Here is a 15,885-nt window from a genome sequence, read left to right as displayed (position 1 = left end):
TCACATGTAAAAGGGGCAAATTTCATGCAGAAGAAAAACTAGCCAAGAAAAAGAGAGCTGGAAACAATACAGAAAGCCTGCTACTCTCGCTCTCTTAGCAGTCCTAGCCCCAGCCTGCTCCTCCATCTGGAGCCCTGAGGCCTTATTCTTTTTTTTTGTTAAATATCAAATCCAGGAGAAAACACAGTTATACAAAGTAAAACGAAATCACAAACAGAAATGTCATTGGAAATACAAAAATAGAAAAGGAAAATGCAATCCCCATCACTTGATCCTCTCTGGGCCATTCCTGAATCGAGATCACCCACTAAGGTCCCTGTGTGCTTACGAGAAATCTGGAGGAACCCATACCACAGCCTGAACATGAAACTCCACCACTCCCAGGTGCCGCAGTAAAACCCTTTCCCTGCTGTGATGTTGCACTCCATATGATTTTATGAAAATATGCTAATGAGAGTGAATATAATGTAACTGGAATATGCTTCATGCAAAAGGTCTCTTGTAAGGTATCATTACAAAGCTTATAATCTACTGTGTGTGTTCATCCTATTTGTATGCACCTATTATTCTTGTATCTGAAACTAGAAATATGAAATATAACTCTGAGGTCCTGTTGTAATTATGCAAAGTGTGGGCCATTAATAGTGGTTTGGAATCTTGATGGCTCCCATTAACCAGGACAATTGACTGTAGATGGCTCTGTCCTGCACCATCTGTGTCAGGCAAGGAAGAATAAAGGCTTGGAGGTCTCACAGGACATGTGACCATGTCACCTGGTACAGGAATCCATCTTAAACCTGGGGCTTTTCCCCAGGAGAGAGACAAAAGATTCCTGCCTTGTACCAAAGCTATATAAGGGGGTGGAACAGAAGAAAGGTGGCTGCAGTCATGAAAAATCCATTAGCTACCACCTGAACTGGAAAAAGGACTATACCTGTCAAAAAGATTGGGCCCAGACAAGAAATAAGTCTAGTCTGCAAAAGGTGCTTATTGGAAGATCTCTGAGGGTGAGATTATATCTGTATTGAGTTTCATACTGTATTAAGCTTAGACTTGCATGTTTTTGTTTTATTTTGCTCTGTGAAGAATACAAACTCCATAGAGAAGGAAAAGCTAATGCCTTAGAAAAGTCTCTGTGTGTGTGTTAGATGGGTGGGAGGGTGTCTAGAAACCACTCTCCTATAGTTTCTTTTCTCTGATTTCCTTTAGAAAAACTGAAGCAGGGAGCAAAAACCATTACCTTCTTCTATATGCATCCGAAGAAGTGGGTTGTAGCCCACAAAAGCTTATGCTCTAATAAATTTGTTAGTCTCTAAGGTGCCACAAGTACTCCTGTTCTTTTTGCCGATACAGACTAACACAGCTGCTACTCTGAAACATTGTCTTCTCTGAGGCTTGAACTCAGGCCCTTCAAATTATGAGACTGACATGCTACCAACTGTGCTAAGAAAGCTTTAGGCTCTGTGCCTATAGGATCCTCCTAAAGCAGTGACTGGGGCAGGGAAGGAGCCAGGAGTGTGCTGGAAGAAGCAGGGAGATCTGGTGCCCAGAGACCTGTCCTGGCAGCTTTCTCAGCAGCAAATAAATCAATTTACCCTGCCAGTGAACAATCTACTGGAACTAATGACAGAACAGTGTGGATGTTTCCAAGATATGCACCCACTTCTATGTATTAGAATTTACTCTCCTTTCCCTAGTATGGCACTTTCTATGTAAATTGGGCAAAGCAAGTCCAGGAAGCTACATGGGTAATAGAAACCAGTGTTCCAGGTTCTTCTTAGACAAAATTGGGAAGCAGGCAGTTATCAGTCTCTGTGGTTCACACCTTTGCCTGGTAATTGAAAGGCTGATGCATCAAACCTAACTCAAGATGTGGCTTTTCAGCGTTGAGACTCCAGTACATTTTAACAGGAAGAAAATCTCCTCTATTCTGGTCTAGCCCCATTTGACTCCTTCTGCCCGTCTTCTCTCCCCACCCCCGCAGTCTCTTTCCTTCCCCATTGGGGCCATGCAGAGAGGAGCCCCAGTCAGTCTCTGTCACAGAAAGTCTGTATCCCATAAAGAGAGGGAGGGGTCGCTCTAAAACATTGATAATGGGTGGGGGAGGGGTGTGCGTGGTTAGGTGGAGAAAGGATGGAGAACTAACAGTGGGGCCCAAAGAGATTCCCCCAGATTGGGGAGATCCCCTGCTGCCCACCATCAGCCAGCTATGGGAAGAACAACTTGGGATTGCTTGGGGAACCCACCTTTAAAAATACAAGTGTAACATGCTAATTATATTTTAATAAGACCAAAGCCTCCTCAAACCCAGTGTCACAATCACTGGAATGACTTTGTCCTGATATTTTACTGGTCGCAGCCATAAAGCGAGTCAAATTACAGTTTCCATTCGGTGTCAATGCACACACAAGAACCCGGAGGCTTTTAATTCCTTAGGTTCTGCTGCCATTTCATTTCTACCCTGTTCCAAGATTTATAGTTGTGCAAAGCAATGTTAGGCGCTTGGGAGCAGGGCCAGCTCCAGGGTGTTTGCCGTCCCAAGCGGCGCAAAAAAAAAAAAAAAAAAAGCCGCAATCGCGATCTGCGGTGGCAATTCGGTGGGAGGTCCTTCGCTCCAAGTGGGAGTGAGGGACCGTCCGCCAAATTGCCGCTGAATAGCTGGACGTGCCGCCCCTCTCCGGAGTGGCCGCCCCAACCACCTGCTTGGCAAGCTGGTGCCTGGAGCCGGCCCTGCTTGGGAGTGTCCCGCCTGGTCCCACCTGCCGCCCCTGGGCAATTTAAAAGGGCCTGGGGACCCCCGCCACCACCACCAGCAGCACAAGGGGGCTAAGGTGGCTTCCTGCCCGCCCTCGCTCCGTGTGGCACGCCACTCACTCCCAGAAGCGGCTGCCAGGTCCCTGTGGCCCCTGGGGTGCGGGGGTCTCCATGCACTGCCCCCGCCCCGAGTGCCAACTCTGCCAACTGTGGCAATGGGAGCTGCATGGGTGGAGTCTGCGGGCAGCGGTGAACAGAGACGCCCTTGGCCCGCCCGCTTAGGGGCTGCTGCCAGAGGGAGGTGTGGGTCACTTTCTGGAGATGCCCGAGGTAAATGCTGCACCCCTCATCCTCGCCTGCACCTCCAACCCACTGCCCCAACCCAGACCCCACACCTGCACCCAAACACCCTCCAAGAGCCTGCCCCCTGCACCTCCTCCTGCAACCCAAACCCCTGACTGAGCCTAGACCGTGCACCCAAACTCTCTCCCAGAGCCCAATCCCTCTCCCTCCCACACCCAAACTCCCTCCCAGAGCCTTAGGCAGGTGTGTGTGTCTGGGGGGGTGGGGGGGGGGCAGGACTTGGTCCCATTCTGGGCACTTCCAAAAATTATACAAACCTGCCACCCCTGTCCAGCCCAATCTTCTGCTGGTGCACCTCAGCCCACACCCATGCAGGGTTTGAAGCTTGCATCACTTAAATTGCGGGACACTGAGGGATTTCAGCTCCCCTTTGCCCAGAGGGAACCTTCACCCCACTCCCAACCAGATTCTTGTCCATGGGATCACTCTAGGGGGGCTGGGTCCCTCTGTGTCTTTTCTCTCTCTACGACAGGCCAGGCTGCAATAACTGGGGCATCTGAGCACCCAGGGCCTTCTCTGGAGCTGCCATTCCCTTTCCCCTTCTATGGTCTCATCTGTCATTGACTCCAGCCTTTTTTCTATCCATCGTCAGCACCATCCCAAGCAAGCTGCACTCGCCTCAAAAAGACAGTGTCCCCTGTTGGGTGTAAATCACTGACCTCTCTCCTCTCTGCGCACTGACTGCCCCTCTGTTTCCTTGCCTCTTAGTCTGTGCAGATGGGACCTGTCCCTCCAGTGCTGGAGGATTCGCCCTTCTCATCTCCCATTGTCCCAAGCAGCAGAGCAGGTGGGAATTTTAAATGTACTGAGGTGACTTAGGAGCAGAAACCCCCCAGACCTTCTATGCACTTGGCACTAGTCCCTCACTGAGCAGGACTGAAACTCATGCAGGGAGACTGCTGGGCCACATCCCCTCTGGGCATGAGCAAAGCAGCAGGGTAAAAGGAAAACCTGGAGATTGAACCCAAGGCCTCATACATGCAAAGCATGTGCTCTACCACTGAGCTACATCCCCAGCTGCATTGGGTTACATTCAGAGCCCTCCTATTTCCAGAGCACTCAGTGGCCTAAAAGGAGCATGGGGGACACATTCCCCGCTCTGAGGGGCAAACCTGCTGTCCTGGAAGTTGCTGGTTCTTAGGGGTCACTTTGCAGCAGGGCCAGATTCTATGTGTGGGGCAGAGAGAGTGTGTGCCCTGGACTCAGGGGGCAGAGATAGATACTCCAGGCACGGGTGAGCGCTGCCTCTGCGCATGCGGGACCTCCCCTCCCTCCCCCATCTGCGCATGCCCAGAGCCAGAAGATACAAAACTCTTCTCCGGCTCCGGAAGAGGCTCCAATGGTCCCGCCCCGCCTAACGTCACTTCCACTCCCGGGAGAGTCAGGAACTACATCTCCCAGCCTGCCCCGGGGAGGCTTCAGCCCTCCCCCACCCCTAGGAACGTACAACGGCACCTGTAGTGTATTAAGTTACAATCTGTACCTGTCAGTAACCGCTACCGATCGCACGTGGCTACACACGCTGTGGTGCATTTGCTACATCAGGGTTTATACAATAGCAATCGATGGGGAGCAGTTTAATACACTCAGCCGGGGTCTCCTCAGTCTAATGATGCAGCAAAACCAGCCCCTCCCCCTGCTTTTCTCCTGGTAAGATCCAGCCAGTCTCCTGCCCCCCTCCAGGCTGAGGAGGGTTCCCCGATTCCCCGAGTGTCACAAACCCCCTGCGAGGGGCCCGGCGGGGCAGGGCCAGGCCCGGGGAGGAGCCGCCCCTTCCTGACCCGGCAGCCCGCCCCTTTGTGTCGGCAGCGGGGCCATGGCCGGGGCCGGGAGCGCAGCGCGGAGGCTGCTCCAGCCCTGCAGCCCGCGGGGCAGCGCGGTGGGTCCGGGGGCAGCGCGGAGCGGGCAGGGCCCAGGCGGGCGGCGGAGACACGCGTGGGGCGGACACGCTCCTGCCGCGAGGGGCCGGGCCCGGCTGCCTGGTTCGCCCCGTGACCGGGTGGGTCCCCGCGGCCGGAGAGGGGCTGCCCGGGTCTGCGGGGGCCGAGTGTCCCGGGCGGGGCGGAGCGGAGCAGCCCCTGCTGCGGGGCCGGAGCGACGGAGCCCGGGAGCGGCTGGGCCGGGAGCTGCAGGAGGGGCCCGGAGCGCGGCTCGGCTCGGGATCGAGGGAATCGGGGAGCTGGGGGGTGGATTTGGGGTGTCAGAGCCGGGCTGTGGGGTGGGAGGAGCGGCTGGTGCTGCGGACTGCGGGGCTGCTGGGAGTTTGGGGTGTGCTGGGGGGGGTCAGGGCTGGGGATTGGGGATTTTGAGGGGCTCCATGTTCAGATCTGGCCCTGCGGGAGCATTGGGGGCTGGAGCTGGGGAAAGTGGGGGACTGTCTGAAGTTTGCTGCTTGGGATGTGGGTGAGGCCCCGGGGATGTGGGGAGCTGGCTGTTGGGCTGCACCTCTGTCACTGCAACTTGGGGTCCTGCGTTTTCTCTGGAAAAGCTGCTCCCTGTTTCACCCTCTCCTCTCAGTCTGAGTCCCAGCAACTCTGCACAGGAGTCTGCAGGGCAGGATGGGCCATGAAATCTGACAGCTGGGAGTCCCTTTGCAGCAGTTTCTAACCCTCCCTCCCCTGCTTCTTCCAGGAGGTACCAAAAAAGCATCTGGCCCCTCTGGGAAAAGAGAGAGAAGCAGCCAAAGCTGAGAAGGAGCGGCACAGCGAGGAGCTGCTGGTAGGTGCCCAGAGCTCCCTGCCACTTAGGTTTGCCTGGCATAAGAATGACATGATGAATGCAGAGCTCAACCTGCCAGCCTCACCCAGGGAACCATCCGCACTGGAGCCCAGGGAGCCTGCAGGGTCAGATACGGGGGTAACATGATGCCCTTAGGATGCAGGAGGCTGCTAGGCAGGAGAGGGTCAGTCTGTGTTAGCCCAGAGCCCCTGCCCACAGGCCATTTGGATGTCACAGTGACCAGGGATCCTTTCTAGCTCCTGGGGACGGGGGAGAAGGGGAAGGAGATGAAATGTGGGCTGGAGAGATGGTGAGTTTGGCTCAGTGCAAGTTGATGAGGTTTTGGGGAGAAGAGTCCCTCCTGTTGGTGATGTGCAGCTCACCCTGGCCCTGAGCCCTCCTCTCTTCCTGGAGAAAATGACATTCCCATCCCCCACAGCAGGAGATCTTGTGTTCTGGTAAATAACTCTGCCACCTACCCCGAGGTGTGTTTATGATTTTCCCCAGTTACCAAGCAGATGAAATTCAATGTTGATAAATGCAAAGTAATGCACATTGGAAAAGGTAATATCAGTTATGCACATAAAATCATGGGGTCGAAATTAGCAGTTATCACTCGAGAGAGATCTTGGAGTCATTGTGGATAGTTCTCTGGAAACATCCATTCCATGTGCAGCGGCAGTAAAAAAAGCGAACAGAATGTTGGGAATCATTAGGGAAGTCATAGATAATTAGGCAGAAAATATCATAATGCCTCTATATAAATCCATGGTACACCCACATCTTGAATACTCTGTGCAGATCGGGTTGCCCCATCTCAAAAAAGATCTATTGGAATTGTAAAAGGTTCAGAATAGAGCAACAAAATGATGAAGGGTACGGAACAGCTTCTGTATGAGGAGAGATTAATAAGACTGAGACTATGGCTACATTACGCAGCTTTTAGTGACACGGCTGTGCCGCTACAACCGTGCTGCTAAAAGGCCCGCAGTGTAGCTGCTCTTTGTCGGCAGGAGAGAGGTCTTCTGCTGACAAAAATCTTCCACCCCCCCACGAGCGGCAGCAGCTTTGTCGGTACGAGAATGCTCCTGAAGACAAAGCGCTGTTCACCCTGCTGCTTTTCATCGGTAAAAATTTGTCATTCGGGGAGGGAGGGGGGTTAACACCCCTGAATGACAAGTTTTGCCAACAAAGTGCCAGTGTAGACAAAGCCTGAGACTGTTCACCTTGGAAAAGAGACGACTAAGGGGGGGATATGGTAGAGGTCTATAAAATCATGACTGGTGTGGCAAAACTAAATAAGGAAGTGTTATTTATTCCTTCTCATAACACAAGAACTAGGGGTCACCCAATGAAAGTAATAGGCAGCAGGTTTAAAACAAACAAAAGGAAGTATTTCTTCGCACAATGGACAGTCAACCTGTGGAACTCTTTGCCAGAGGATGTTGTGAATGCCAAGACACTAACAGGGTTCTAAGAAGAACTAGATCAGTTCATGGAGGATAGGTCTATTAGTGGCTATTAGCCAGGATGGGCAGGGATGGTGTCCCCAGCCTCTGTTTGCCAGAAGCTGGGAATGGACGAGAGGGGATGGATCACTTGATGATTACCTGTTCTGTTCATTGCCTCTGGGGCACCTGGCATTGACCACTGTCGGAAGACAGGATAGTAGGGTAGATGGACCATTGGTCTGACCCAGTATGGCCGTTCTTATGTTCCCCTGTTACTGAGCCACCCTCTCCCTGTTGCAGAAACAGACGGAAGCCGAGAGGCAGAAGATCGTCTGGGAGTGGCAGGAGCTGCGAGGGTTTCTGGAGGGGCAGGAGCAGCGGCTGCTGTCCCAGCTGGAAGAGCTAGAGAGAGCCATTGTCCAGAGAAGGGATGAGGGCATCTGCAGCCTGTCCTGGGAGATTTCCCTGCTCAGCGAGAGGGGAGGAGAGAAGGGGCAGCAGCCGCTGAGCCAGTCCCTGCAGGTCAGGCTGTTATTGCAATGATCGTATGCAGTGTTTCTGTAGGCGCTTCTGAGCCCTAGACCCCAAAGCACTTTACAAAGTGGGGTCAGGGGCATTATCTCTATGGGAGAAATGGGGAGAGTGAGGCAGAGGGAGGGGCAGAGCCCTGCCCAAGGTCACACAGTGAGTCGGTCGCAGCACCAGGGATGGGTCCTGGGAGTCCTGGATGCTGCAGCCCCAAGCCCTTCTCTCCTGGAAATGTCTGTCTGCATTTGCACTTGGAGGGTGAAATCCCCTCCCCCCACCATGCTGAGGTCCTGAGCCAGGCCTAAGGCCCCTCTCACTGCAGGTTTAGTGGGGCCAGGGGCCTTCTGGGTCTCTCAGCGCTGGAGGGAATTTGATTCTCAATGCAGAGAAATATCTTCTGCCTGCAAAGTGCCCGGGAGAAGATTTCCGCAGTGGCGACCTGCCCGCAGGGATTGCTGGGGCTGCGTAGGGGAAAGTCCCTGGTAGGGGGTGGCAGCTGCTTTGGGAATGAAAACCTGAAATTCCCCTACTGCCCGAGGCTTCAATGGTGACTCCCCTGCAGAGCAGGAGGCCGCCCCACCCAGGGACACTCCCATTGACTGCCTCCTCTTTCTCTCCCTCTTTAGGGTGCTGGGAGCACTGGGGGCAGGTAAGTCCTGGGCTCCATTTCCCTCCCCCTTATGGGCCGTTAGGTTTGATAACTGCACTGAATAGGAAGCTGCCCCCTGCCCTTGGAGAGTGTGATTCTGTCTCCCCTAGTGGCTGACTCGGGTAGGAAAAGAGCCGTTTACTGTCTGATCGCTAATGAGCTCACAGCAGGGCTGCTAGACACAGGGCCGATGGGACAGACCTGGCCTGTCTCCTGGACTCTCGTGGCCGGGTCATGTATTCAGAGGGCGCAGAATCTCAGCTTTCGCATTTTTTAAAGTGAGTTCCTGGGCCTCAGCACCTCCCCAGTGTAAACGGAGACAGTGTTGCCTTGCTGGGGCTGGTAGCAGCCTGAAGCCGTAGCTCTGGGAGTGTGAACTCTCCTGTCCACTGTTAATTTCATCAGAGTGTCAACTGAAACAACGACACTTCGATGTCAACATTAAACGTTCCCTGGCTGATCACTTGAGCAGGTGGATCGGGGAGGGGGTGGGAGTGAAGCCTTTGTGGGGTGGGAATAGGGGGTTGCTGTAAGGAGGGAAGAACAGAGGAGAGACACAACGACAAGGAAGCAAGAGAGAAATGGAGAAAGGAGGGTGGGAAAGGAAGGGAAACACAGGGAAGAACTAGCAGGGGCCCTACAGGGGTGTCCGGGAGGGGGCTGTTTTCCTCCTGAGTGATACTGAGTGTGATAGACAAAGACTTAGCAAATTAAGAACTAAAATTTTATTTCCTATACGAAGGACAGATTCTCCCCTTGTTCCTTGTACGTGGGTGTCCCATGGAGAGCAGTGGGTGTTCTGCTGTGAATGGAGTAGGGCACAGAGTCCTAAATTGATGCCCTGGCCCACTGACCATAACGGACGGTGCAATATGGCCCTCTCTGTCAAATGAGCTGGACGCCCCAGGGTTACTGCTTTAGCTAAAGGGCTTGGGGGATTTGGCATTCAAGGGCCCACGTTCATTCCCTGCTGAAGACCTGGGCTCTGTCTGTGGTCACTGTCAGCATGTAGGACCTGCCCACTCTTTGGTCTGTGTCTCCTCCCTTTCCACACAATCCCAGTGCTGGTGCCCCTTGTTACTGCAGTAAACCAGTGTGGGAGCTGGCTCAGCACCCCACAGAACCAGAGCGTCCCTGAGAAAGCTCCTGAACAATGTCTCCGTTCCTTGCTCTAGTGTGTCTCCCCACTTTCCGTCTCGCTGGGGAGCACAGGGTTGAGGTGACTCACCAAGACATTGACCATCTCAGGTTACAAAGCTCAGATCCAGGTTTCCTGGAGTTTGGGGGTTGCAGGGCTCAGGGTCTGGGGTTCAGGCCTATTTCTCACCCCTTCTTTCCTCAGCAGGGAGGACGGGATGTTTCGGAAGCCGGAGCCGGGGTTCATGGAGCTGGAGAAGAGACTCAGTGATTTCTCTCTGAAAAGTGCCATGCTGCAGGAGGTGCTGCTGGGATTCAAAGGTGAATTGGAGTCTGGGGGTGGCATCTCCTCTGGTTAGAGTGACCCTCACCCTGGGGCGGAGTCGGGGACTCGAGTGATGTCACTGATCCTCGGCTCCATCTCACAGCCCAGCTCAGCAAGTCGTCCTTCCCCATGAAGCAGCCCTGTGGGGCTGGCTCTGTCTGCAGTGGCTGCGTTATCGGCCTCTGATCTCTGGCACCATCTCGTAGTTAACAGCTGTTACGTTAATAAGCAATGGGGATTTCTCCATGAATGCAAGGGCCTGAATTCTCACCTCTCCCATCTTCTCCTTCCCCTAGAGACGCTGCGACGGGGGCTGGGGAGCGACACAGGTACGTGTCTGTCTCTGACTGGCCATGAGGAGATTTCAGACCAATAACCATGTTAACGACAGGGGATCGCAGCCTCCAGCATCTGGAAGCTGTGGAACAATGGGAAGCGACATTACTTTGTTCTTGCACCACTATATTTTCAACTGACTTGTCTCTTAAATATTTTAGCTCATCAATATTACGTAGGCATTTAAAGTGTTTTGCAGTATTTTTAGTATTCATTAATTTTTTTGCTTTTACTTTCTTTAATTATTGCATTTTTTACTGACTACATTAATTTTAGGAATTTTATCTTGCAGTTTTAATTGCAGTAATATTAATAGGGTTTTCAATTAAATTTATGTAGTCTGATTTTAAAGCTTTTTTTTTTAAAGAACACTAAGGTCTTTGGCAACTTTTCCTGTTTTTGAGTGGCTGCTTGATACTTTTTTAAAAAAAATACAAAGGCTGAGCTTTTTTTAAACGTATTTATTTGAAAGTTTGTTAGTATAGTTAGAGTATTTTGGCTTTTTTAAAAAATATATAGACTTTTTTTGTTGTGACTTTTTAAATTTGTAATGTACTCACATTTTTAACTTATAATTATTTTAGTGCACTATTTACCTCTTGTGACACAGGTTGTAGCTGATTTTTACACTTTAAATAAATAAAACAGCTATTAGCATCTAATTTTGTTAAAACAACAATTCAATATTTCTTTTTTGCATAACCTGCACTTCTTTAAGAATGCAACGTTTGGTTCTTTTAATTAACTTTTTGCGCTAAACTTTTTTTTATGCTTACATTATGCCTTATATTAATTTATATTTCTTGGGATGATTTTATTCATTTAAGACAGAATCTTAATTTTCCCCTCCCAATACATTCCTAGCCATCCCGATGATGATTAATTTCTGGGAAACATCCTCAGCAGAATTATTTGAATGTGTTGCACCGGAGAGTAAAGGTACAGAGGCAGTGGCTTGTGAGAAACAGGGTAAGTTTCATTACTAATCCTGCTCTTAAAAAGAAGGGTCTTTTGAGAAAATTTTTTTAATTTACAAGCACTGACAGACTTTAAGAAAGTCACTAATCACGGGAGCAATGGGTCTCTTTGGAACATATTTTAACTGACAAGCCCTTACAGCCTTTCTGAGAAACAAGATAGAACTATGGTCAACATTAACTGCAAATTAATGAACATGCATCATGAGGAGAAAGAGGAGGGAATACAAATTAAAATATAATGAAAACAGCCTCTTAGAAAGATTCATAGATTCTAGGACTGGAAGGGACCTCGAGAGGTCATCGAGTCCAGTCCCCTGCCCGCATGGCTGACCAAATACTGTCTAGACCATCCCTGATAGACATTTATCTAACCTACTCTTAAATATCTCCAGAGATGGAGATTCCACAACCTCCCTAGGCAATTTATTCCAGTGTTTAACCACCCTGACAGTTAGGAACTTTTTCCTAATGTCCAATCTAGACCTCCCTTGCTGCAGTTTAAGCCCATTGCTTCTTGCTCTATCCTTAGAGGCTAAGGTGAACAAGTTTTCTCCCTCCTCCTTATGACACCATATGAAATATATCAGTTTAGTAGCAGTGTTGCCATGTCAGGGGTGAGGCGGGAGATGATTTCCCCCCCCCCCCCATCTCTTTTCAAAAGTCCCAAAAGGAATAAAAGTGGGTGGCGTAGTTTTTATTTTTTATTATTTTGTTTACTAATTAAATCCATGACCCTAAGGCCAAAGTTGGCATAGGTAACTTTGTTCCCATGTTTTCTTGTTCACTAAGCATAGATCTTAGTATTTTCCCTGAACTACATCATTAGCCCCCTTTTGTTTGGACTAATTTAATTTTCTGTAGTTGGTCTTATTGCACCTGTGTATGACATTCTTTGCTGAAAATAATTTAACCTACTTTTCATCAACTTGTTGCTATAGGGTATTGTAAGATCTTATGAACTTTCATCTTCTTTTTACAGTGAAGTAAGGCAGAGAGTTCAAAATGTGGGTGTTATTGGAATTAACAGTTCCCAGGGTTGGTCCATATATGCCATTGCACTGGGCTCGTTCATGCTTTGTCCGGATACAATGTAGCACTCTCTTCCCATGCGTAGTCAGTGATGATACAAAAGAATGATCTAGGCTGGTGTTTCTCAGCTAGTGGTTTGCCACCCCCAGGGGCTCAGGAAAGGCAGTCAGGAGGCTGTGAGATGTTGAGCATTTCATTATGATCTAAAGCAAAGAAAATCTCACTCCCCCACTCCTGCACTCCCCTGTTCATTGTGGTCAAGTATTCTCTGTCAGCCTCTTGAAATATATGTTATATATAGACTCAGCATAGATACATGTTGTATTCTTACTTTTTTAGTAAATGTTTGGGGATTGGAAAAAAATTGACTTCCAATAAGTGGTACTTGCTTACTTATTTCAGCTGTGAAATTAGGCAGTTTGCAGCTGTGCACAGTAACCCTTTCATTGCCTGTATCACAGCCAGCGAGACTGAAACCCCTATGGTGATTAGTAGAGATGGGGACGAGGCAGAAAGTTTGGATCCAAACCGGCATTTAGTCATGTCAGCCATTGCAGGAGAGCAAAGGAACCCAGGGATTGTTGGTTACTAACTCTTTCAGGCAGAGGGAGGGGAGAGGGTAAAAGAGAAGACAGAAAATGAAGGAGAAATAAGTGTGTGTGGGGGAGGAGGGGGGAAGGTCCCAAGATCCCAAACCTGCCCACATCAAGTCAATAAGTCTAAGGCCAGAAGGGACCACTGGATCATCTGGTCTGATCTCCTGTCTAGCACTGGCTGCCAACACCACCCAGCACCCGCCCACTAAACCCAACAGCTGGAGTGAGACCAAAGTCTTGCAGCCCCCAGGAGACTAGAATCTTACATGCCCTAGGCAGAGAATAGGAGGGACTGAGGTGCACCAGTGCTCAAGGCCCCTGCAGTGGCAGGGAAATAGTTAAGTGAGATATTTCCGGGTACTCCTAATGAGTGCCCCGCACCCCACGCTGCAGAGGAAGATGAAAACCCCCCAGGTTACTGACAGCCTGACTCATGGGGGGAATATTCCTTCCCCATCCCACCTATAGTGATCAGCTAAGCCCTGAGAGAGAGTGATTGATGTCACCTCACAGCCCTAGTCCACCTCGCCCAATATCCTGTCTTCTTCTCCAGCCATTCCTGAAGCTTCAGAGGAAGGAGATTAAAAACCCATCTCAAAATACATTGGAGGAAAAAAATCCCTTCCTGACCCCTGCGAGTTGTGACCCTGAAGCATGAGGCTGAGGAACATAATACATGAAATGGAAGTGAGCCCCACTTAATGTTCCACTATTTGTCTCTATTGACAATGGCTTCCATCTTAATATCACCAGCAAACTTCATTTAATTTACTGCACCAGCACTGGGCAGACTTTGTCCTGTCCCTGCCTCCGCCTGCTCCCCAATGTTGGGGGAGTTGCCCCCAGGGTTTTAAAACTAGCACAGTGGGTTTAGTGCTGCTGGGAGGGGTTGGGTCTGCGCTGTGATAAAGTGATGGAATATTTTCCCAGCATGCGAGTCAGAAACATCTTGTGCAGGGAAAGGGCCGGGGCAAATCATGATGTGACAGGAACTAACTTCTGAAATCTTCCCTGTTACCCTTCTCACCCTGACAGGCGGCAGAGTAACGCCCACCTTTGACTCCAGATTGTCCCAGCCTCCCACAGGACAGGGAAGGGAACTGGCTGTAGTGGAGCCAGTCCAGGTAGGGATTATTGCAGGGTTGCTAGTGAGTTTCTGCTGGAGGGAGAGGGGCAGGAAATACTGAGGTCCTGGGATCCTTGGGGGAGCTCAGTCTGGAGGTGGGATGGGGGCGGGAAATACCCAAGGTGGAGAAAGGGAGGGGGAAAAGGCATGTGACAAACTTGCTGGGAATTGTTTAACCCAAGTCCTGGATTCCGGGAACAGACCCATGGGGTTTGGGGGAGGAAATTATCCTATTTGTAGAATGGGGCTGGTGGGGGAACACTGGACAGCGCTGGGAAAATGTATCCGATTCCCAGTGCAAGAACATAAACCTACTCGCCAGAGGCTTCTACGAGATTCAAAGGAGGGGGGTGGGAGGTTACCCACCAGTGTGGCCTAGAGTAGATAATCCCCCCTTCCTTCCAGCTGCTGGCAATGGGCAGTCTGTTGGGATTCCTACTGGGGAGCCAACCCTGGAGCCTGCTGGGGACCCCATCCCCTGTATCAGCCTCTGGCTTGTAGGTGTGTGATGAATGAGAAGACCCTTCCCCCTCTCTCTCTGCTGGGAGGGATGAGGGGATCTCTATCTCGCCTCCTGTTTTGTCTCCTGGCTGCTCTGAGCAGGGTGGGGGTGGGTCTCTGCTGACAGTGACCCTGCCAGAACTTCCATTTGATTGACTCCTCTCCCCCACGAATAGTGGGGCTCTGACTGGGGCAGCAGGTACTGAGTGTTGGACTCTTGCTCTTTCAGGGGCCGGTGACCTTTGATGAGGTGGCTGTGTATTTCACCAGGGAAGAGTGGGCTCTATTGGACCCCCGTCAAAGAGCCCTCTGCAGAGACGTCATGCAGGAGAACAATGAGAATGTGACCTCACTGGGTAAGGTTTCCCGTCCCCTCGGTTCTTGGAAGGGGAAATGAAGAGTTAAGGTTCACACCACCCCCACAATGCCACCTCTGCTCTGCCCTGTTTCAGCAACAGCCCACTGAGTGCATTGAAATGGGGCAGACTAGGTCCCTCAGGGTTCACATGCACCTCCCTTCATATCAGTCACAGCTCTGCCGAGCTGCTCCAATTACTCCCTCCACCATCCAGTTACAGCTACAGCTGACCCAGTGCACCCAGCTGGAGGGCATGCGGATAAATCCTGGTATTCCCATCTGTGAACACAACACAAACAATGGCACGTTCTTAGTCCTTCATATCTATTGTAGAATCAGAGATTTTTTGGCCAGAAAGGGCTATTAGGTCTAGTCTGACCTCCTGTATTACACAGGTCATAGAATTTCATCCTGTTACTGCTGTACTGAGCTGAATACCTTGTGTTGGACTAAATCCTCCCCCAGAAAGGGATCCACTCTGACTTGAAGATTTCAAGAAATGGAGAAACCGCCACTTTCTTTGTTAGTTTGTTAACCTTTGCATCAGCCTTACTGAGCCATTCCCAGTGGCTAGTGCCAGCTGCAGGGCTAGGGGCAGAGTTAAGATTGCATTTTAGGGATGGTGTGTATATTAACTCTTCCTTTTCTGTTTTTCAGAGGTTTAAGTTTAGCCACCACCCACATAGTGGAAAGGCATGTAGCAGAACTGGGCAACCTGTACTTGGTATTTGTGTAGGTTATGGGCATTTGATTTCCTTAATTTTTTAATAGACTTTTTTGGCACTCTGTGTCTGCATGAGAGATTTTGTCGGCATAATTCTGTCAATTAAGGATGTGCTTTTTCGCATCCCTAACAAACAGAGCTCTGCTGACAAAACTTTGCAGCTCAGAAGAGGCCAGAGTTTTAAAATCCACTAGCAGACACTTTAAAATATTGCTCTCAGCCCTGAAATTTTGGAATCAGGGGGAAACTTCTAATAGGAACTCCTTCAGAATGCAAGCAAAACGCACAATACACATAGTCTGAAAGTTAA

General features: G+C 50.3%; 1 protein-coding gene across 1 annotated transcript; it reads left to right on the top strand.

Annotated features, from left to right (window-relative positions):
* Positions 1-4,962: 4,962 nt before the first annotated feature.
* On the top strand, positions 4,963-14,849 carry LOC112114889 (zinc finger protein 205-like; the record flags this gene model as incomplete). Its single annotated transcript, XM_026646143.2, has 9 exons — positions 4,963-4,996; positions 5,749-5,835; positions 7,587-7,808; positions 8,441-8,463; positions 9,809-9,921; positions 10,222-10,254; positions 11,126-11,230; positions 13,902-13,990; positions 14,723-14,849. Coding segments are annotated over exons 5-9 (457 nt in total), but the record flags the coding sequence as incomplete, so codon positions are not given.
* Positions 14,850-15,885: the final 1,036 nt, after the last annotated feature.

The sequence above is a fragment of the Terrapene carolina genome, unplaced genomic scaffold (assembly GCF_002925995.2).
Source record: "Terrapene carolina triunguis isolate 2854851 unplaced genomic scaffold, T_m_triunguis-2.0 Scaffold34139, whole genome shotgun sequence".
In the NCBI taxonomy this organism is placed as follows: domain Eukaryota; kingdom Metazoa; phylum Chordata; order Testudines; family Emydidae; genus Terrapene; species Terrapene triunguis.
Note: the sequence above shows the minus strand (reverse complement) of the source record. Positions and strands in the feature narration are given on the sequence as shown.